General features: G+C 47.0%; 1 protein-coding gene across 1 annotated transcript; it reads left to right on the top strand.

Moving 5' to 3' along the window:
* Positions 1-13,360: 13,360 nt before the first annotated feature.
* On the top strand, positions 13,361-14,329 carry LOC107105665 (mas-related G-protein coupled receptor member H-like). The gene has a single exon (XM_015405662.1). It carries the CDS (start codon positions 13,361-13,363, stop codon positions 14,327-14,329), a length of 969 nt encoding a protein of 322 aa, XP_015261148.1.
* Positions 14,330-22,763: the final 8,434 nt, after the last annotated feature.

The raw sequence follows: 22,763 nt of genomic DNA on the forward strand, positions 1-22,763 counted from the left end.
CAGATGATGTGTATTATTACGGTCTTAAGACCAACATACAGAGTAAGCATAATATGTGAGAGAGAGAAGAAGGAAAAAGTCATAGTATACAAAAATAGAAATCTGAATGTAAGAACTTTTAAAATGCGATTCCCGCAATCTAAGAATCAATGTGCAAAACTCAGCGACTGAATGTGTCATCTCTGCATTCTTATCTGATAGGAGCCAGTGAAGCCTTGCTTGGTTTGTGTTAAGACAAGAAACACAAGGGAAGAGAGATGGGGGGAGAAAGCAGAAGACACAAAAGGGGGTTCTAAAGAGTCAGCCCCTTGGTCTATCAATGTCAGTATAGTCTCCTCCAGGGGTCCCCAAAATGGTGCCTTTGAGCAACATGTCACATGCCAAAATCTTTCCTGGAGCCTGCCAAGTGTTTTTAGAACGTGGGTGGAGCCAGATTTTTTTTAAATGTTATTTTGGTAATAGCTGCCATCCTAGCACAAGGATATTTACTCTGTGAATGAAGGTAAGGCGCAGTTAAAAAAGGAAATACTTTAAAACATTATGTTCCTTTTAAAAGGCATCCTGATAAACAGGTCTTCTGCCTGAAACGTCGAAGATTAGAGTTATGTATAACCCGGGCTCTGTTTGTAGCAGGAACTCCTTTGCATATTAGGCTACATTAGGGGTGTGTCGCCTAATATGCAAAGGAGTTCCCACTACAAAAAGAGCCCTGAGTATAACCTTACTCCCCAATCTTTTGCGGTTGGCTCTGCCTCCTGCAACAGCCAAGTTTCACTGGCCCTGCCTCCTGTGGCAACCATTTTGCATTTGACTGGTAGGGAGGCTCCAGAATATCAGGTAAGGATCTTCCGTATCACCTTGTTCTCTTAAATGGAGATGCTGGGGATTGAACCCAGAACCTTCTGCTTGCAAAATAGATGCTCTACCACTGAGCCACAGCAACCGCCCTATTAAAAAAAAAATCACTGTTTCCCCTTATTATCTAAAAGAGAGCCAGGTTGATTTCCCCTGACTGGTAGTCTTCTTGGGTGGAATTGGTGGAATTATCATATAGACCTTGTTGTATTAAGAGTAGCAGACTCTAATCTGGAGAACTGGGTTTGATTCCCCTCTTTTCCACATGAAGCCAGCTGGGTGACCTTGGGCCAGTCACAGTTCTCTCAGCCCCACCTACCTCACAGGGTGTCTTTTGTCGGGAGAGGAAGGGGATTGTAAACCGCTCAGAGACTCCGAGTGAAGGGCAGGGTATAAATTCAACTCTTCTTCTCTATCTCCTCCTCCTCCCTCTTGCTGGTGTCAGAGGTCAGAGTGTTCTTTCCCCCTCTACCCTGATTTTAGGACAGTTGGCAATTGGAATAGAGTTTGTATGGCTGGGTGAAGGCTGTGCTTCCTGTGTCTGCTTCTTCTCTGCCAAATGGCTGGGGCCCGGCTGGTGTTTTCGTTATCACGGTCCTTTCCTATGGAAGAACAACCTTGCAAGTATCCGAATTTAGAGTCCGATGGCACCTTTAAGACCAACAAAGGTTTATTCAAGGTATGAACTTTTGTGTGCATGCACATTTTTCAAATATACAGCTAACGACCTGGATCTATCTTCCAAGCATCCTTTATTCTTCTGGTAAATGACACAGCCCTCTTCCTCTCCCCAGTTTGGTGTAGTGGTTAAGTGCACGGACTCTAACCTGGGAGAACCGGGTTTGATTCCCCACTCCTCCACTTCCACCTGCTGGATGACCTTGGGTAAGCCATAGTTCTGGCACAGCTGTTCTTGAAAAAGAGCTGTTTCTGTCAGAGTTCTCTCAGCTCCACCTACCTCACAGGGTATCTGTTGTGGGGAGGGGAAGGGAAAGGAGTTTGTAAGCCGCTCTGAGACTCCTTTGGGTAGTGAAGGGCAGGGTATAAATCCAATCTCCTCCACTTCCTCCTCCTCCTCCCCTTCCTCCTCTATTTGTTTCTGATTCTATTATGTTTAATGACTGCATCGATTCCAACTCTGCAAAAACTCTCTCCAAAGAATTCTCAAGAAGCAACACTGATTATCCCAGAAGAATCTAAGAGCAAAACCTGAAGTTCTTTCTGTGGGATGACTGAGGAAAAGCCTATAAAATGTTGATATTTCTTGTAGCAGTTTCATACACACAGAGAGACATGACACTTGGGCTGCGATCACACTCACTAAATAATCCACTATCCATCCACTTTGAATGCAGTCTCCAACTGGATTTTACTGTGTGAAATGGCAAAATCCAATTCGGAACCACATTGAACGTGGGTTAAAAATGGATTATCTAGTGTGTGTGATCGCAGCCTTTGGGGATAGTTTCTAGAGTCTTTCTGTTCAGGCCAACAAGGATAGGAAGAGGTTAGTGCTGAAATCTTGTTTCTTGTTCGGTCATGCTTGTGGAAGTGAGAGGGACAAGACCGCCACGCCCTTGTCAACTTTGACTGAGCCGGTAGGAGCTTCCTGAAAACTTCAAAGCAAACACAACTCACAGCAGGCAAAGTGCCTCACTGATGTCTCAACCGCTCCGAAGTTCTATAAATAGTCCATGAAATTACATTCTAGGAAGCCTTCTTATGCACCTTTGGAGTCATTTCAGACTGTTGAGCTTGGGGCCATTTGAAAAGAGGTAAGTTTGGAATAGCATCCGAGTCGTGGTGTTCTGAGAATGCTCTCAAAGCTCCTGTGGTCTAGTGATAAAGTCTAGCAGAAGGGAACCTGCGAGAGCTGAGTTCGAGTCCCAGTGACTCATCGTGATGTTCTCGTGGTACTTTACAGACGATCAGATTGAGTCAGGTAGAAACCGTAGTAGGATATTGCCATTGTCTGGCCCTTAAGAGAGGGGGAGCATTATTCTGATCTCGTAGGTGCTACAACTCTGTTTCCTGGAACAGACTAATGTGGCTGTAATTCTGGACGCTGTACTTCATTATTGATTGAGACCAATTGATGCTGATCAATTTTATTTTATTTCAAAGGTGGTGCGACTCCTATAGGTCCTGAACCTGTGTGTGTGTGTGCGGGGGTGTAATTTACAGAGTTGCCAGGTGCCCCATTGGCCACTGGCAGGGAATGGGGGTGGGTTAGGGTTTCCAGATCCAGACTGGGAAACTCCTAGAGATTTGGGGGTGGAGCCTGGGGAGATCAGGGACCTCAGTGGGGTACAATGCCACAGAGCCCACCCTCCAAAGCATCCATTTTCTCCCATAGGAACTGATCTCTGTAGTCTGAAGATGAACTGTGATTCCAGGGGATCCCTAGGTCTCAGCCGGAGGCTGGCGTCTCTAGTAATTTCAATGCATTGTTTCTCTTTTTGCAAGTTCTGTTCTGTCTCTGTCTCTCTCTCTGTCTCTGTTTCTGTCTCTCTCTCTCTCTCCCCCCCCCTACATACATACAATCATAGAATCACAGAGTTGGAAGGGACCATACAGGCCATCTAGTCCAACCCCCTGCTCGATGCAGGATCAGCCTAGAGCGTCCCCGACAAGGGTTTGTCCAAATGCTGCTTGAAGACTGCCAGGGAGGGGGAGCTCACCACTTCTCTAGGCAGCTGATTCCACTGTTGCACAACTCTAAGAAAGTTTTTCCCTAAGATCCAACCGGGAACTTCCCACCCTTAATTTGAGCCCATTATTGCAAGTCCTACACTCTTCCGCCAACAGGAACTGCTCCCTGCCCTCCTCTGAGTGACAGCCCTTCAAAGACTTCAAGAGAGCCATCATGTTCCCCCTCAACCTCCTCTACTCCAGACTAAACACACACACACACACACACACTTCACCAATACCAATTGTTGCATTTAATATTTATGTGCCCCCTAATGACTTATTTAGGAGCTGCGGTGGCTCAAGTGGTTAAGATGCTGAACTGCAGGCTGTGGAAGGTCAGTAGTTCAGCAATTCGAGACCCGGGTGCCACATGATGGAGTGAGCTCCCATCTCTAGTTCCAGCTCCTGCCAACCTAGCAGTTCGAAAGCAAGACATTGCAAGTAGATAAATAGGTACCACTTTGGTGGGAAGGTAACAGCGTTCCATGCGCCTCGGTGTTTAGTCATGCTGGCCACATGACCACGGAAATGTCTTCGGACAGCACTGGCTCTTCGGCTTTGAAACGGAGATGAGCACCGTAACCCTAGAGTCGGATTTGACTGGCTTTCGAGCAAGGGAACCTTTACCTTTTTAATGACTTATTTGAGAACATTTTAGCATGCTCTTGTTCTATAAAGAACTCAACAGCTAGCAAGGATAGCTTTTAAAAGTTCACATAATTTTAAAATACATAAAACATCACCCACTGCCTGTAAATACGCAACGATTCTACGTAATATCCTGGCATGGCATGAAATATTGGCAACTGAAGCCACCGAGTCTATTTCTTGCTGTTACCAAAATACCACACTTTGTTGGTTTCTCTCCGTAGAGGAAGTCCCTTCTTCCTTCAGATAACAGATCTGTGGGTAAAGGAGGCCAGCATCAGAAAATACAGTGATGCAGTGATTTCGGTATGACTGAACAGACTCAAACAAGCCTTCAGACTTAACGTTGCCTTCAGACATAAAGTTTTGTCAGTGCTCATATGCTGGGCATGAAATTTTCTTTATTAAGAGTTTTGGCGGTTTTATTATCTATTAATCTTCACCTGTATGCTTGGTAGAATTCCTCCACTGGCATGTACCTAGTGGTACAGTTCTTTTGATGGAAAAGCTTTTAAAAGGAGGAGGGTGGTTTGTGCTGATTCCTACTGCATAGCCTTACTTTCCCCCTCTGTGCCATTCCTGATGATCTGCAGAACCTCAGGAACAAAATCTGGAGGGATTTGGTGGACCGCAGCAGGAGGAAGAAGAAGGCACGTCCTTCTCTGCTATGTCTGCAGATGGTTGGATACATACCACTGCCTACCTCTCAAAACTTGGTATATCTGACGTGGGTGTCCTTACTAGTTTGTGCTGTATATCACTTATAGCTGTTCCATTGGTGGCTTCATGTTGTATCCATTAAGGATGGGCACGAACCAGAAAAAAATGCAGTTCTTGTCAGTTAGCCTTTGTTGGTTGAACTGAATTGAACAAGGAGGTTTGTTTGTGAACCAAACCAGTTCATGGTTCCTGGCCCCGCAAACCCCATTGAAAGAGACTGCAGTCCCTTTCAATGGGGTTTGCAGAAAGCTCAAAAAACAGCTGAGTGCTTCTCAGCTGTTCTTGCGGCTTTCATGGGGAATAGAAAACAGAGGTTTTAAGGGACTCAGAGTCCCTTCAAACTTCTGCTTTCTGTCCTATCCACAATCCACCACTAACTGCTTTAAAGGTTTGTGGAAGTTTGTGACAGTAGACCTGTCATGAACGTCAGGTCGTGAGCCACAAACAGGGCTTTGAGGTTCGGTTTGTGCCCGTCCCTAGTATCCATATTTGGCCTTGAGTGCAGTCACGCGTGCCAGATAACGTGTGTAGGGGGAAGTGAGACTATTTGCTCTGTAGTAATTTGACCCGCCACTTTGTGATCAGATGCAGAGGTGGGTGAATCATTTTCTTTTCCTTCACCGCATGTTTCTGGTGCACTTCAACGAGGGATTGCTGATGCAATGGAGCGGTGACACAGGGAAGTCTGTCTGCGGCCTGCCACAAACCCATTTGATACTGCAACTCTTCTTCTTTGGCGGAGCGAAACAGGTTGGTGATGGGTGCGGGACGCTTGCCAGATGTTCCCATGTGATTGTACCCTTAAAATCCACCTGGCATTCATGCCTATCGCATGGCTAATTCTGCGTATGATTGGAACCCTTCTTGATTTAATGAATGTGATATGCAGCTATATTTTTCCTGTTGTCCATAAGCACTGACCCATGTTTGGTGGTCTTCTTCACCAATTGGCACTAAGTCCACCATGGCCCCAGTCAAACGGAAGGTTTTGGGCCGGGAGAGGGACAGATCGGGGGTGCAGCAAATGGGTGCGATCTCACCGCAAAATCTGGGAAGCAGCACGCACCTGTCCCCGATCCGTCCCTAACCCAGGAAAACCCGCTGCAAAAAAGAACCTTCTACAGAGGAGGACTTACCTTCAGCACCACAGCAAGCGCGGCCGTGGGATCGCCGCCGCACCCGTTGTGCATATCAATCCCGGCTCCCCGCCGAACTGCGCATGCACACACATGCGCAGTTCGGCTGTCGCGCTCTTCTTTCTGTGGCTCCCCCCCACCCCGCATCTAATCATGCCGGGGAGGAAATGCGTGGTGGCTCAGGGGATCTATGTGATCCCGCTGCCGCGTGTCTCTTTTGGTGCGGCTTTAAAAAGCCGCACTTTGCCTGTCCTCTCCCCCCCCCCCCCCCCCCGGTGTGGCAGGGACCCATGCAACATATTTTTCTGCCACTGTGGTGGCCACTGTCTTTCATACTCATTCTCTTCTTTTCCATTTTTGTTCATAACCAGAACAAACAAACATTGAACCCCCCGGTGTGGCAGGGACCCATGCAACATATTTTTCTGCCACTGTGGTGGCCACTGTCTTTCATACTCATTCTCTTCTTTTCCATTTTTGTTCATAACCAGAACAAACAAACATTGACACAGAGAGTACTCCATCTTTCTGTGTTTTACCTCTGAGGATGCCAGTCACAGCTGCTGGCGAGACATCAGGTACTACAATGCCAAGACCACGGAAAATCTACAACTAATAAACATCATATCATTTACTGTCTGAGTTCTTCTAATGGCCACCTCCACTTTGGCCCTAGTTTGAGTCCAGTGGCATCTTTAAGACCAACAATGTTTTATTCTACCCACCTGAATCTATCCACTTTGGCCCTGTTCATTGAATCTGCTGTAATTCACAGCTACACCAGTTGAGGGGGAACCCACACAGCTATTTGCTTATACTCTTTTTCTTTCTTGTCCCTATGGTTGGTCCTTCACTTTTCATACAGATTTGGAAATCATGCTCTTAATTGCTTTCGATTCACCTCACTGATTGCAGCCACCGCCGGATGACTTATTTTTTAGTTTGGAGGCAGCGGTCTTCTTGATCATGGAATCCTTTGCTTTCCAAAGGGTTTTCAGAGAAGACGAAGATTATGAAGAGGAAAGGGAGAACTCCTCTTGCTTGAATCTAATCATGATGACTTCTTGAATATTGCACCAAAATGGCAATACTTATTTATTTGTTTGCTTGCTCTGTTCATAGTCTGTTTTTCTCATTGGGACAATTACACAGAGTAAGTCAATGCAATCGACAGGAAGGGACACAAACAATACAAAAAGTCTAGGATCGTAGAAGTCTGTCACCTTCTCAAATCGCAAACAACAAAACAGAACTGAAGCAAAACTTAAGTATTAACATGAATGGGTGATTCTGCATCGGCTTTTCCCTCCAATGTTTTACCAAAGGTGCAGCTCAAAACCGCATTCAAGTACCCCAGCTCAATGCCTCACTGACTGTGAAGTCATCCCTGAATGGCCATAAATCTATTCAGAAGGTACCATAAAACCTGACGATCAAAGAAAGCAAAAGCGGCATGCAGCATAGAGGGTACCATAAAACCCGATGATCAAAGAAAGTGAAAGTGGCATGCAACGCAGAGGGAAATCTCTGTTCCAAGGTGGGTGTGGTAAAACAACGGAGAGAAAAGCCAGTGCAGAATTGCCCAGTTATGCAAAAAGTGTGCACTAGGATCCTTCTTAAATCAAGCTATACACAATAGTATAGACCAGAGTCCCTTGTCCTTTATCTAAGAATCTTTGGCTGCAATCACACACACGAAATAATCCACTTTCTACCCACTTTCAGTGCACGTTCCAACTGGAGTTTTACTGTGTGAACAGGCATAATCCAGTTGGAAAGTGCATTGAAAGTGGATTATTTCGTGTGTGGGACCGCAGCCTTTGGCCCTGTTCACACGAGACGTTTTGGGCCGGGAGTGGGCCGGATTGGAAGCGCAGCAAACGGGCGCGATCCCACATCAACATCTGGCTGGCGTTGCGCTCCCGTCTCCGATCCGGCCCTTCCCCTGATGAAGCGCTTCAAAACTGAACCACCTACCTAGGTTGTTCATCCGTTTGGTCCGTATCATCGCTGGCCGTGGGATCGCGGCGCATCTTGCTGCTGTCGCATCCCCGGCCCCCTGCCAAACTGCACATGCATGAGCATGCACAGTTCAGCAGCCTCCCTCTCCCGAGCGTCCCTACCTCCCCGGCATCTGATCGTGCCGGGGAGCAACGGTGCGTGGTGCACAGGATCTGTGGGATCCCACCCGCGCGTCTCTTTTTTGGTGCGTCTCTATTTAGCCGCGCTTTGCCGGGTGTTTTCCCTGCTGTGTGGCAGGGGCCTTTGTAAACCTTTGTGTAGTGCAACTCTGTCTGTTACTGTGTAGAAGAGCCCACTTGAACAATTCAATTTTGCATAGTTTGCAGAAAGCCAGGAGAGTGGGCGCCTCCCTGATCTCCCCAGGCCGGCCATTCCTTAAGGTGGAAGCCACAATGGAAAACTCACATATGTGGGTGGTTGTTGATTTTGCCCATTTTCAGCTTGCCCTGACCCGGATGGCCCAGGCAAGCCTGATCTCATCAGATCATGGAAGCTAAGCAGGGCTGACCCTGGCTAGTACTTGGATGGGAGGCCACCAAGGAAGTTCGGGGTTCCTACACAGAAGCAGGAAAGAGCTAACCACCTCTGGAGTCTCTTGGTGTCATGGTTAGCAGTGCAGACTCTAATCTGGGACAACCGGGTTTGATTCCCCACTCCTCCACATGCAGCTGCTGGGTGACCTTGGGCAAGCCACAGTTCTCTCAGAGCTGGTCTCTCAAGAGCAGTTCTCAAAAGAGCTCCCTTAGCCCCACCTCCCTCACAGGCTGTCTGTTATGGGGAGAGGAAGAGAAGGAGATTGTAAGCTGCTCTGAGACTCCTTCAGATAGTGAAGGCTGGGGTACAAATCCAATCTCCTCCTCCTCCTCCTCCTCCTCCTCCTCCTCAAGTCATCTATGGCTTGATGGCACTTTCCACCACTACCATCTGGAGAAGATCCTGGGATGTCTCTAATTCAGGATTCGATAAGTCTTCTTACTACATTCCGTCCTCACCATAACATCACAGAGCCCGGGGCATTCTGTGAAACATTGCATTATATCCTCCGTCCACAGCCCTCATTCCTCTTCCTGCAGCAAAAAAATCTATCCTCTCTCCATTTATCTGTGATCCTATAAGGCAGGAGGGGCCAAACTCGCTTAATGTAAGAACAGACACTTACAAATAGCAGTGGGCTTCTGTATGGATTCATACTAATTCCTGAGGGATTAAGAAAAGTAGGTATTAAACATATTTTAATTGTTTGACTAACATTTTTTCTCATATGTGTTTGTATAGGGTCATCAATGGCACAACAGATTAATAATCTCGGTGATCTGGGGGAATGGGTTAATTAAGGAGTTAATTCTGGGACACTGAAAAAAATCAGTCATTTTCATTCTTCCTTCCTTCCACAGCCCTCATTCCTGTTCCTGCAGCAAAAAATCTATCCTCTATCCATTTATCTGTGATCCTATAAGGCAGGAGTGGCCAGACTCTATCCATTTATCTGTGATCCTATAAGGCAGGAGTGGCCAGACTCACTTAATGTAAGAGCCGCACAGAATAAATGTCAGACGTTTGAGAGCCGCAAGACATGAACAAATATTACATTATTTTTTTTTACTGGGAAATATGCAAATTTGTCTTTTTTATTAACATTAAATGAGACTGCCAAAAATAATAACAAAAGCGGCAAAGGCCGATATTGCTAATTATATTTATTTGTCCAATGATATTTGTTTACTAATGATACTTTGCTTCCCCGGCTGCCCTGCCGGGAGCCGCACAATATGTGTGAAAGAGCCGCATGTGGCTCCTGAGCCACAGTTGGGCCACCCCTGCTATAAGGCATGTCCTTTAAGAATGTGCCCTGTCGTCTTCGATGTTACCATAAGCTTGTCTTACATAACGCACGAATAAACCTTTCCGTGAGCAATGAAGGTAATTATACCCTCCTGCTCCGTGTTATCAACTAGAATCAGGAAAACATCATCCCTGCTATGCTTGAAGCTCATCGTATGGGTTTCTAAAAGCCAAGCCTATGTGTTGCAAAGGGAAATTAAAATTAAAAAAAAATGTTAAGGACATCATCTATCACAAACATTTGAAGCCCTACTGAGGAGTGAACGATCATTTCTTAGACCACCCAAGGTCTGGAACGGTTAAATTCATAAAGCACATATCTTAGGTACACGTTCCTTCTTTAATTAAACTACCGCATGGCATGATTTTTGCTTCGATGCGTAGGAGGCGCGCAGAACTGAAGAGGATGGGTAGGCTTCCCATCTCTCCTTATATATAAAAGAGTTTTGGTGTGACTCCTGGACACGCTCCCACAGCCTTTGGCCCACTCAGCTGCCTGTCTCGTGGATTCCCAATCCCCTGGCTGCATTGCCTTGCTGCGTTGGCTCGGCCCCGTCCACAGAGCCAGAAGCCAGCGTTTTGCTCTCAGTCTGGAAGGAGCCGGTGAAGGGGATGGATGCTCTGCCGAGGGAGCAGCAACACCTCCACAGGGGAGAAGGAGGCAGACCTAGTGAGCAGCAGCAAGCAGGGGAAGCACTCACCTTCGCTGCCCCTCGCAGCCCCTATCCCTCGGCCGCAAGGCCAGTGCTTTGTCAGGGCGATAGTTCAGCGGGCTGCACCACAGAGAAGACTGCCCAGCACCTTTCAATGGCTCCCCCACCTTCCTTCAGCAGTGGTGGCAGCGCCAGGGAGGGTCTGACCTGGAGAAAACGAGCTGCGGCTCCTGGAAAGCTGGACTCTCTCCTGAGGAAGACAGTTTTCTTGGCTCCTGTGTGGGACTAACTGTGACTAACTGTCCCCTCAGTGGCTTTTGGTAGGCAACCAACTTCTATCAGTAAAAAAAAAAGACTTTCACATAACCCCCTCCCCCGCCCACTGACATCTTGGCCACTTTCCTGTCAGAATACATTTAAACTGGCTCTCTCTCCTTTTTGGCTCAACCATGGCTGGCTGGCTAATGAGGTGGGCCAGCGACCATCAAACCGTTCTCTTCAGCCCCCTGCTGTGTGGCTGACTTTCCCCTAGGGTTGCCAGTCTCCAGGTGGGACCTGGAGATCTCCTGCTATTACAATTGATCTCCAGATGACAGAGATCAGTTCCCCTGGAAAAAATGGTTGCTTTGGAGGGTGGCCCCATGGCATTATCCCCCACTGTGTCCTTCTATCCCCCCCCCAATGCTGCCCTCCACAGGATCCACCTCCCAAATCTCCAGGTATTTCCCTAATCAGAGGTGGCAACTGTGCTTTCTCCTCAGTGCCTGTTGCTAGGCAACCAGGTTCTGTCAGTAAAAGGCCCTTTCCACACCTATTTTGGCCTTTGGGAGAAAACTCATTGGGGGGGCAGTCCTGATAGGGTTGCCAACTCCAGGTGGTAAATTCCTGGATATTTGAGAGATGGAACCTGGAGAGGGTGAGGTTTGAGGAGTGGTGGGACCTCATACAGGTGAATTGCCATAGACTCCACCCTCCAAGCCATCCATCCATCATGGGGAACCATTGTTGCTGATCTCCAGGTGGGGGCAGGAGATCACTCAGAATTACACCTGCTCTCTAGGAGGGAGGGGGAAGAGACGGAAAGCTGAATCCAGGGGACAGATAAAGGTAGGTTGATGGTTGGCTGGGTGGGAGATAGGGTTGCCAACTCCAGGTTGGGGAATTCCTAGAGATTTGAGGGGTGAAGCCAGGGGAGGTTGAAGTTGGAGTAGGGGTGGGACCTCAGACAGGTGAAATGCCATAGACTCCACCCTCCAAGCCAGCCATTCCCTCATGGGGAACCATGGTTGCCAGTCTCCAGGGGAAGGAGGGATATCACACAGAATTACAACTGCTCTTCAGATGGCAGAGATCAGTTTCCCAGGAGAAAATGGTGGACTCTCTGTCATTATACCCTGCTGAGGTCACCACAGCAAATTGACGCTGAGTGCCCAAGGCAGGGGCACTCTCCCAGTCCTAGAGTCCGTTGTATTTATTTACACAATGGGCCTTATTCCTAGTTATATATAAGAGGTGATACTGGTCCCTTCCGCATTTGCCTGCATCATGTACCTTCGACCGTACTAGAGACCAACAATGCTATATCTTGTCATCCATACAGATAGATTCAGGTGGGTAGCCGTATTGGTCTGAAGCAACAGAACAAAGTTTGAGTCCAGTGGCACCTTGAAGACCAACAAAGGTCCTTTCGGTATTTGGAGGTAACATAATGCAGAATGGGGGATGGGGGTGGGAAACGGAATAAAAAGGAGGCTGGACTCAATTTTAGTGCAGAATGGAGGGGGGGGGAACTGGGTTAAAAAGAAGTTTGAATTCAATTTTAGTGCAGAATTGCTTGGAGGACACCACGGTGAACATGGATTAAAAGGAGCATGCAGGAAGGGCACTGCCCCCCCGCCCATCCCTAGCCTGACTTTCAAGAGAGAATGTGTATGTGTGTGTGCGTGTGCACGCACACACACACTAAGTGGTGTCAAGTCACTTCCAAGTTATGGTGGCCCTATGACTGCAGAGCCTATGCGGGCGCATATTCAGCCAATGCTCCGCCGGTTGCACTGGCTACCAATTGAGTACCAGATCCATTTCAAGGTGTTGGTATTAATCTTTAAGCTCTGAGCAGCCTGGGAGCTGCATATCTAAGGGACTGCCTCTCCCCATATATCCCCCACCCACAGAGCCTTGCACTCCGCTGATCAACATCTACTGGTTATCCCTGTTTTTGATAACCAGCCCAAGAAGAGGAGGAGGAGGAGGAGGAGATTGGATTTATACCCAGCCCTTTACTCCCAAAGGAGTCGCAGAGTGGCTTACAAACTCCTTTCCCTCCCCCTCCCCACAACAGACACCCTGTCAGGTAGGTGGGGCTCAGAGAGCTCTGACAGAAACTACTCTTTTTCAAGGACAGCTGTGCCAGAACTATGGCTTGCCAAAAGTCATCCAGCAGGTACAAGTGGAGGAGTGAGGATTCAAACCCGGTTCTCCCAGATTAGAGTCTGCACACTTAACCACTACACCAAACTGACTCAGTGAAGTTCATGAATACATATATCTGTGTACGTCTACTGTCCCTGACCTAGCCTGGTTCTCAGAGTATGGAATTTTTATCAGACTGGGGGAGGGGGGGAAAGAAATTATAGCAGAGGCAAGCCTTTCTTCTTTGCCTAATTCAACCAGGTTTAAGTACCATTATTATTTTGTCAGCTCCTTGGAATAACACCATTCTGGTCTTTATATCTCCTGGCAGGTCTCTATAACAGGACACAACAACCACAGAAGCCGAGAGAGACTACAATGGCCAATTTCAGCAAGACACCCCTAGATTCCATGGAAGTTGGGACAGAATGTTGTGAGATACACAATGACTCTGGGATCTCAATTAATGAGAGTACACTTTATAACCCAGAAGGGATCTTCCACAACTATCTAGAACTTTTTGTCTACATCTTTGGCTTTGTCCTCTGCATTATCGGGATTGTGGGGAACGGGATTGTCATCTGGCTGCTGGGCTTCTGCATCAAGAGGAACCCGTTCACCATCTATATCCTGAACTTGGCCTCTGCTGACTTTGGGCTCCTTGTTATTATAGCCCCCTTGTGTATTTTGGATCTTCTTAAGCAGACCCCTTATCTCTTTGGTGTGATAGTTGGCAACCTCAACCCCTTCGCATACACTGTTGGTCAACTTCTACTGACAGTGATCAGCATTGACAGATGCGTGGTCGTCCTGTTCCCAATTTGGCATCGATGCCACCGGCCGACCCACTGGTCCACCATTGTGTGTGCCTTCATATGGATTCTCTGTTTCCTTCTCTATGGAGTTCGAGTGGCTCTCATCATCTTGAAGTTAGATGGAGACTATGTTTTGTTTGGCCAGGTGCTTGTGTACGCCATGTTTTGCCTCCCGCTCATCACCATCTCCACTGCGACGTTGTTGTTCAAAATCTGCTGTAAACGTCAGCAACACCAGCGAGGAAAGCTTTTACTGGTCATTTCACTCACTCTCCTTTTCTTCCTCATCTTTGCTTTTCCGTTGAGTGCTATTTTCTTGTTCAATTATCTTTCCAACAGAGTGCATTCCTACCTATACAAATATGGCAACTTATGTGCCATTCTTAACAGCACTATCAACCCGGTGATCTATTTCTTGGTCGGAAGAAAGAAGAAGAGTCAGACGAGGGAGACCATGAAGGTGATACTGCAGAGGGTTTTCAAGCAGGAAGAAGAGTGTAAAGAAGGATTAGAAACTGCAGTTCCAACCTAGTAATGACACCTTCACGGAAGCCAGGCATGCCTGGCATTGTCTGTTTCAATGCTACAGAAGAAACCCTCAAGTCTTTTGATTGGAAGATTATTTTTCCCCCTCTGTCAAGTCACGGCTGACTTAATGTGACGCCCAAGTAGGGTTCTCAAGGCAAAAGACATTCAGAGGTGGTTTACAATTTCCTGACTCTGCATCATGACTCTGGTATTCCTTGGTGGTCTCCCATTCAAGTACTGGCCAAGGCTTCTGAGATTTGACAAGACCGGGCTATTCAGGTCGGGGCTGGAAGATGCTAGGAAACAAACAAACAACAGCAACAACACAAATCCTGTTTGATTGACGGCATAGAAACCACAGATTTCCAGTCGTGGACAATAATGAAATTATGTCCCATTGCTTTTGATGGAGGATAATTCCACTGGACCAGGTCCTAAGGATAAACAGAGTGATGCTACCACAGTGATGCTACCCATGAAGCCATAATTGTAAAGTATACAAGTGAAAGGTTTCCTTTTCTTTCTTTTTTTGTGCTAAGTACTATTTAAGACCGGATGTCATCTTAGGCCCCCAGAGGGCTTATCTCAGGCCCGCAGTGGAACTGGCTGTCTTCTGCTTCTTCTTCCAGTTCTGCTGCTGCTGCGTCATTGTAGGTTTGCAGCTTACAGATACACACCTGAACAGCATACTCAAGACTGCAACAACACAGACATTTTGGTGCAGTAATTCAGAGCAAGAGGTGTCCATTATCAGACAGTTAAATAAACAAAATATTGCAAGAGTGCTCATGTTTTAAGCTTGTTTTTTTATTTTAAGTTTTAAAAAAACCCTTTTTGTTTGTGTCCTTTGTAAAGTTTATATCTCCGCTACCTGGCATTACGTTTTATGACACACATGGCCCAACAAGGTCTCATTTATGTCAGATCCGGCCCTCATGACTTCGACACCCCTGCTGTAAAGAAAGAAATAGAGACACGACACTTAATAAACAGGACAGAGCAAAGATTGGGAAACCTGTTGACATTATCAGCATTATCTAGACAGAAAGGTTATATAGAAGCACTACATTTCAGAAATTGTTCACGGCAAAATATTCTGGAATGCAATGATATTGTAAGGTAAAGGTAACGGTAATGGTTTCCCTTGCTCGAAAGTCAGTCGAATCCGACTCTAGGGTTGCGGTGCTCATCTCCGTTTCAAAGCCAAAGAGCCAGCGCTGTCCGAAAACGTTTCCGTGGCCATGTGGCCGGCATGACTAGACGCCAAGGCGCACAGAACGCTGTTACCTTCCCACCAAAGTGGTACCTATTTATCTACTTGCAATTTCTTGCTTTCAAATTGCTAGGTTGGCAGGAGCTGGAACTAGAGACGGGAGCTCACTCCGTCATGCAGCACACTCGGGTCTCGAACTGCTGAACTACCGACCTTCCACAGCCTGCAGTTCAGCATCATAACCACTTGAGCCACCGCAGCTCAATGATATTGTACTTGATTACAAATCTTAGACAACACATATTTCCTCTTAGTAAATATATATTGGAGCCCAACATGGCCTGAAGGGGCATTTCTGTCAGCACAAAACAGGACAGGTCCTGAGATTATTTTATTTATTCATTTATTTAAATATTTCTACCCTGCCTTTCTTTTCAATGGGGACCCAAAGTGCCTAATAATATCATTCCTCCCATTGCATTAATCCCCACAACAATCACCCTGGGAGGTAAAGGACATATGAACAGAAGAGAAGCCACGTTGGATCAGGCCAATGACTCATCCAGTCCAACACTCTGTGTTACGCAGTGGCCCAAACCCAGGTTGGTTAAGCTAACCGAGAGTGACTGGCCCGAGGTCACCCAGCAGGCTTCCATGACAGAATGGGGGTCTGAATCTAGATCTCTCTGCATTCTAGAACAACACACTGGTTCTTACACTACATTGGAGACATTACATTACTTATGGAGGCATTTGACAGATGTTCAGTTGGCAGGGACTGGTGAGAATGCCCTTTTGGTGATTCCCCCTGGATTTTGGAACTCCATAAAAGAGCCCTGATGGATCAGACCAGTGGTCCACCTAGACCAGCATCCTGTCTCACACAGTGGCCAACCAGTTCCTCTGGACATCCAACTACAGGGCATAGAAGCTGAGGCCTTCCTAAGAACATCAGAAGAGCCCTGCTGGATCAGACCAGTGGTCCACCTAGACCAGCATCCTGTCTTACACAGCGGCCAACCAGTTCCTCTGGAGGGTCAACAACAGGGCATAGAGGCCGAGGCCTTCCCCTGATGTTGCCTCCTGGCCCTGGTCCTCAGAGGCTGAGTGCCGCTGAATGTGGAGGTTCCCTTTTGTCACCACACTGAGTAGCCACTGGTAGACCTATCCTCCATGAATAATAGAGTTGGAAGGGACCTCTGGGGTCATCTAGTCCAACCCCCTGCACAATATATAAGATCTATATCTGTATGAACGTCCCGGGAAAAAAAAAATTGGATGCGTTTGTTCTGAAAGACCTTTTGAAGGACCTTGATTTCTGCACAAGGGTTTAATTGGACTTTATTTTCTGATGTTATTGATTGTTTATTAATGGCAATACTTCATATTTCATGGTGAGCCTTTCTTGGCGCTGATGGAATAGAAAAAAAGGCACATATACTTCCTTAAAAACAAAGAAATGACATCTTCTGTGTGCTCAACAAATCAGGTGCATATTTTAATGGGGACCTTGGGTCCAAGAAGGAGCCTACACAGCTTGCCTTTCTTCACGCTTCTGCTCCCACAGATGTGGTGTCCACCTGGGCCAGGTAAAAAAAGCCTCATAAGAAAAGCACTCATCTTCCATTCTGAGGAGCTGCGGTGACTCAAGTGGATAAGACGCTGAGCTGTAGACCAGAAGGTGGGAAGCTCAGCAGTTAGAGACCCGAGTGCTGCATGATGGAGTGAGCTCCCATCTCAGGTCCCAGCTCCTGCCAACCTAGCAGTTTGAAAGCAAGAAATTGCAAGTAGATAAACAGGTACCGCTTTGGTGGGAAGGTAACGGTGTTCTGTGCGCCTCGACATCTAGTCGTGCTGGCCACATGACCACGGAAACATCTTCGGACAGCGCTGGCTCCTCGGCTTGGAAATGGAGATGAGCACCGCAACCCTAGAGTCAGATTCAACTGGCTTTACCTTCACCTCTATTCGGATTCAAACCTTTACCTTCACCTCTATTCTGAACATCTCTGCTCACAAGGGCTGTGCAGCTCAGAAAATTTCATTTCCTCAGTAGAGGGTTCAGTCTGTAGCTGTAGCTTCCTATTCCTTTCTGGATGTGGCGATAATCATCCCCTTACCTAATTTAGTTAGTTATGTACTTATCTATACCTTGTCTTTCTCTCCAGTGGGGGCTGAAACAATTAACATTGTTCTCTCCCACTGCATTTTATCTTCACAACAACCCTGTGAGGCAGGTTAGGCTAAGGGTGTGTGGCTGGCCTGAGGTCACCCAGCAAACTTCCGTAGCAGAGCGGGGAATTCACACCTGGGACTCCCAGATCCTAGGCTGACGTGCTTAATCCTATTTAAAATGACACCATCCTCAAATTTAGAGGCAGAGACCATATTGTACTTTGGCAAGGTCAACGCCCAGCTGAAACCATGTTCCTGAACAGTTTTCCGCATTACGAAATTGCCACTTCTTCCTTTTCTTTTAGTAACATTGGGGGAGGGGTGTCCATCAAAGCAAGGGCAGATTTGATGGAGCAAAACACCCATCAGTCCACTTTGATACTTTGCATGTCTTGCCCTGTGGCTATTTTGCATCATGATGCAATGCCAGGAATCATGACTCATAACTCATTCCAAAACCTTGTGGGTGAAGCCACAGAGAGCTTTAGCATAGAAGAGCTGGAAGACACGGATGCATTGAGAAAGTGTACCATCGTACAGCAGAACTGCCTAGACCAGTGGTGGCGAACCTATGGCACGGGTGCCAGAGGTGGCACTCAGAGCCCTCTCTGTGGGCACGTGTGCCATGACCCCAGCTAGGCCCAGACCATCATTAAAGTGTCGAATTCTCTGCCAAATAATTTTAAGTAAATGAAAGCATTTGGGATTGCTTTCCTTACTATGTTTGGATCATCTTAAGTTAATGTGTGAGTTGTTTTTTCTAAAGTAAAACCTCAGTATTCAGGTTAAATTGCCGTGTTGGCACTTTGCAATAAATAAGTGGGTTTTGGGTCGCAGTTTGGGCACGTGGTCTCTAAACGGTTCGCCATCACTGGTCTAGACGTTCAAGATCTCTTCTCGGTTCAATCACGATCAAGTCTCAAACTCTGTCTGCCCGCCCTTCCGCTTGAGGAAAACAGGAAATGACCTTTGTTTATTTTGAAATGCCATTTAACAAACTATGTTCTTGTTTGATTGCTTTCACAACCATGCAAAGTGGGGCTGGGGGAACCCAGGTATCAGTAGGGTTTCCAGCCTCCACGGGGTGACAACTGATCTCCAGGTGACAGAGATCGGATCATCTGGAGAAAATGGCTTCTGTGGAACTTGGGTTCTATGGCATTATAACACAATGAAGTCCCTCCCCTCCCCAAACCCTTCCCTAATGTGGCTCCAACCTCGAAATCTCCACATATTGCCCAATCTGGTGACCCTTCGTATTAGTCTCAGTTCTCTATAAAATTGGGATGTGTTTGGTAGAGGTCTTGGATCTTTCTTCTGGAGTACGTGCCGAGGGCTGGACAGGAAGTGCCAAGGCACTACTTCAAAGCCCAGATCCAAATTCCTCTTTCCATCAATAAGAGGTTCAAGACTGGTCTTCTGTACATGGATGGTTCCTTGAGGCTTCTTTAACATTGGAGGAGCTTAAGGAGTCCTAAGAACATCAGAAGAGCCTTGCTGGATCAGACTAGTGGTCCCTCTAGTCCAGTAGACCATTTAACACAGTGGCCAACCAGTTGCCCTGGAGGACCATGCAGACAGGGCATAGAGGCAGAACCTCTTTGTTGCCAACCTATCAGTGGGGTCTGGAGTTCTCCTGGAACTGGAACTGATCTCTAGATAACATAAACCAGCTCCTCTGGAGAAGATAACAACTTCAGAAAGTAGATCCCAGGGCATCACATCTCTGCTGAACTCCTTCCAGTTCCCAAACTCTGCCTTCCCCTGACTCCACCCTTAAATCTCCAGGAATCTCCCAATCTGGAGTTGGGAACCCTGCTCCTAGCACTGGCATTCTGCTTTGGGTATTCTTTTTGCTGGAATATTGCTTCTATTCTCTCTTGCTCCGAATTGCATGACTAGATCTAATGGGTGGAAATGACAAGGGAGTCGTTACTGGCGAAATATCAGGAGAAACATCCTGACTGTAAGAGTGGTTGAGCAGTGGAACGGTCTGCCTCGGGAGGTGGTGGATGCTCCTTCGCTGGACGTTTTCAAGCGGAGGCTGGATGACCCTCTTTCAGGTATGTTGTAGGTATGTAGGGCTCTCTTTCGGCTATGCTCCTGCAGAGTGCAGGGGGTTGGACTGCATGACCTGCAAGGTCCCTTCCAACTCTAACATTCTATGATTCTATGATTCTTTCCTTTGTGAATCCTTTCCCCCCAAAACTCCAACTCTGTATGATTGTGATGCGCTAGTATGTCTTGTTTAAGGGAGCTTTAAAAATATTTTAAAATGTGTCTCTTTAGATGAAGTACATTCTCCTCTGGGATCTGCAGTCATATTTCTGTGAATGAGGGCTGGCCAGCCATCTGGTAGGTGTCACATCACAGTGGTTTCACATCAACGTCAATGTGGTAGGTTTCACATCAACTGGGTATGAGCCCCAGAGGAAACGCACCTGGGAGGGGCCAAGAATGACATTCCAGAACACAAAAGAAAGAAACAAATGCAATGAAGGTGTGTTAAAAAGCAGGAAGAACAGGCAATATAAACACCAGGTAGAGTTATGACACACATATGGTAGAATTACAATAGAACTATACTTCTACCTGAACTTGAAAGGATGGTTAAGGAGACTCAGATCCCTTTGGGATGCTTGAAAAAATTATAAGAACCAAAGTACCATAAGAACATAAGAAGAGCCCTGCTGGATCAGTCCAGTAGTGCATTCAGTCTAGCATTCCTTCTCACACAATGGCCAACCAGTTGCTCTGGGTGCCAACTAGGGATGTGCATTCAGTTCGTCTGAACCGAATGCACCCCTGAAAATGGCCCATTTGGACCCCTTTCAGGCTGCTGCAGGCCGATTCAGATTCTCTGATCTGAATCGGCTTGCCGCCGAATTGCTCCCGAAAAAAAGTAACTTTTTCCCCACCATAGAGAACAATGGAGGGGATAGGGGCAACCTGTTTGAGGGCCCATAGAATTGGACCCCCTTGTCCAATGTTCTTGAAACCTGGTGAGTATCTTGGGGAGAGGCTCCAGCAGCTATCCTGTGAGTTTGGAGCCTCTCCCCCAAGCCCCCTTTCCTCCAGCCCCCAGAATATACCCTATGTTTTCACCATTGACTTCAATGGCCCATAGGATATAATGGGGCTGAAATTGACATTCGGCTGGCCGAAACACTCCCAAATCGGCTGGTACTGACAAAACTGACATGTGGGAGTCTTACTGCCAGCTGAAATTGATTCTGCCCAATTCAACCAAATCCGAATGGGCCGAATTATTTATTTTTTTTTGCATACCCCTAGTGCCAACACTAGAGGCCGAGGCCTTCCCCTGATGTTGCCTCCTGACTCAGGGATTCAGAGGATTAGTGCCTCTGAACGTGGAGGTTCTCCTCAGCCACCATGGCTAGTAGCCATTGATAGACTTACCCTCCTTGAATCTATCTAATCCCCTTTGAAAGCTGTTTATTCCTGTGAACATCATCATCATTGAAATTTATAACCTGCTCTCCGTGGGAACAAGGCTCAAAGCAGGTAACATCATTTGTAAAAACATTCAGCTCGTGAAACTGGTACATCGTTACAATAAACACAATAAAATACATAATAAATAGTTTCCACTATACATCTAAAAGATGGTGTGAATCTCAAGGGGAGTAAGGCAGTCAGCTCCTGAATCCCAGAGCCAGGAAGCAACATCAGGGGAAGGCCTCGGCCTCCATGCCCTGTTGTTGGCCCTCCGGAGGAACTGGTTGGCCACAGTGAGAGACAAGATGATGTAGATGGGCCACTGGTCTGTTCCAGCAGGGCTCTTCATAAGTTCTTATCAGGGGAAGGCCTCGGCCTCCATGCCCTGTTGTTGGCCCTCCGGAGGAACTGGTTGGCCACAGTGAGAGACAAGATGATGTAGATGGGCCACTGGTCTGTTCCAGCAGGGCTCTTCTGATGTTCTTATCAGGGGAAGGCCTCAGCATCTATGCCCTGTTGTTGGCTGTCCAGAGGAACTGCTTGGCCACTGTATGAGACAGGATGCTGGACCAGATGGACCACTGGTCTGATCCAGCAGGGCTCGTCTTATGTTCTTAAGGGGAGGGCTGCCACAAACCTCACTTCAGCCAGATGGGTTCTGGCCTCTCCAGCAGCCTCCACACCAAACAGATTATCAACTGGAAGGATGTGGCTGTTTTCTTCACTCTAATCTGCAGAAACACAAAGGAAGCAGGAAGCAAGTGTTGCATCTCTAACAAAACATAGGTGGGTGATTCTTTAGAAATGAAGCCAAAAGGGGAGTGTGTGATTTACACTGTCACCACATATTTATTTAAATCTTCTATTTCAAAATATTTCCAGTCCTGTCTGCCTTTCTCCCAGATAAGAACATAAGAACATAAGAGAAGCCAGTGTTGGAACCTCTTTTCTTATAAGAACATAAGAGAAGCCAGGATGGAACCTCTTTTCTGAGCCATGAAAACTCAGTTCTTTCGCCTGCATAGAGAAGTCCTCTTGAATAATTCGGTTTGGCGCACTCCCAGATAAGAACATAAGAACATAAGAGAAGCCAGTGTTGGAACCTCTTTTCTTATAAGAACATAAGAGAAGCCAGGATGGAACCTCTTTTCTGAGCCATGAAAACTCAGTTCTTTCGCCTGCATAGAGAAGTCCTCTTGAATAATTCGGTTTGGCGCACTGTGTGGAAATCCAAGAGAGTGGGAGCCTTCTTCACCACCTCAAGCAGACGATTCCACAAAGCAGGGGCCACAACGGAGAAGGCACATGCATGGCAGTTGTTGAGTTTTCCCATTTGCAGGCTGGAACCTGCAGAAGATCCTGCTTAGCTGTGTGAAGCTGTCGTGGTGGAGCACAGGGGGAAAGACAATTGCCCAGATATGAGGGTCCAAGGCCATGAAAGGATATATCGGATACTGAGTACTTTAAATTGAGCCCAGTAAATGTTGGGCAGCCAGTGCAGAACGGGAGTAATATCTCTGTTCCATCTATCTTCCAGCGGCATTCAGCACCGGATTTTCTAAACTGATTTTGTGGGGAAGCCAAGTGCAGT

This window comes from Gekko japonicus, unplaced genomic scaffold, assembly GCF_001447785.1.
Source record: "Gekko japonicus isolate JY-2015 unplaced genomic scaffold, Gekko_japonicus_V1.1 scaffold4911, whole genome shotgun sequence".
NCBI lineage: Eukaryota > Metazoa > Chordata > Lepidosauria > Squamata > Gekkonidae > Gekko > Gekko japonicus.

Coding starts and splice junctions, on each gene's coding strand:
- LOC107105665 (XM_015405662.1), top strand. CDS start 13,361: ATGGCCAATTTCAGCAAGACACCCCTAGATTCCATGGAAGTTGGGACA.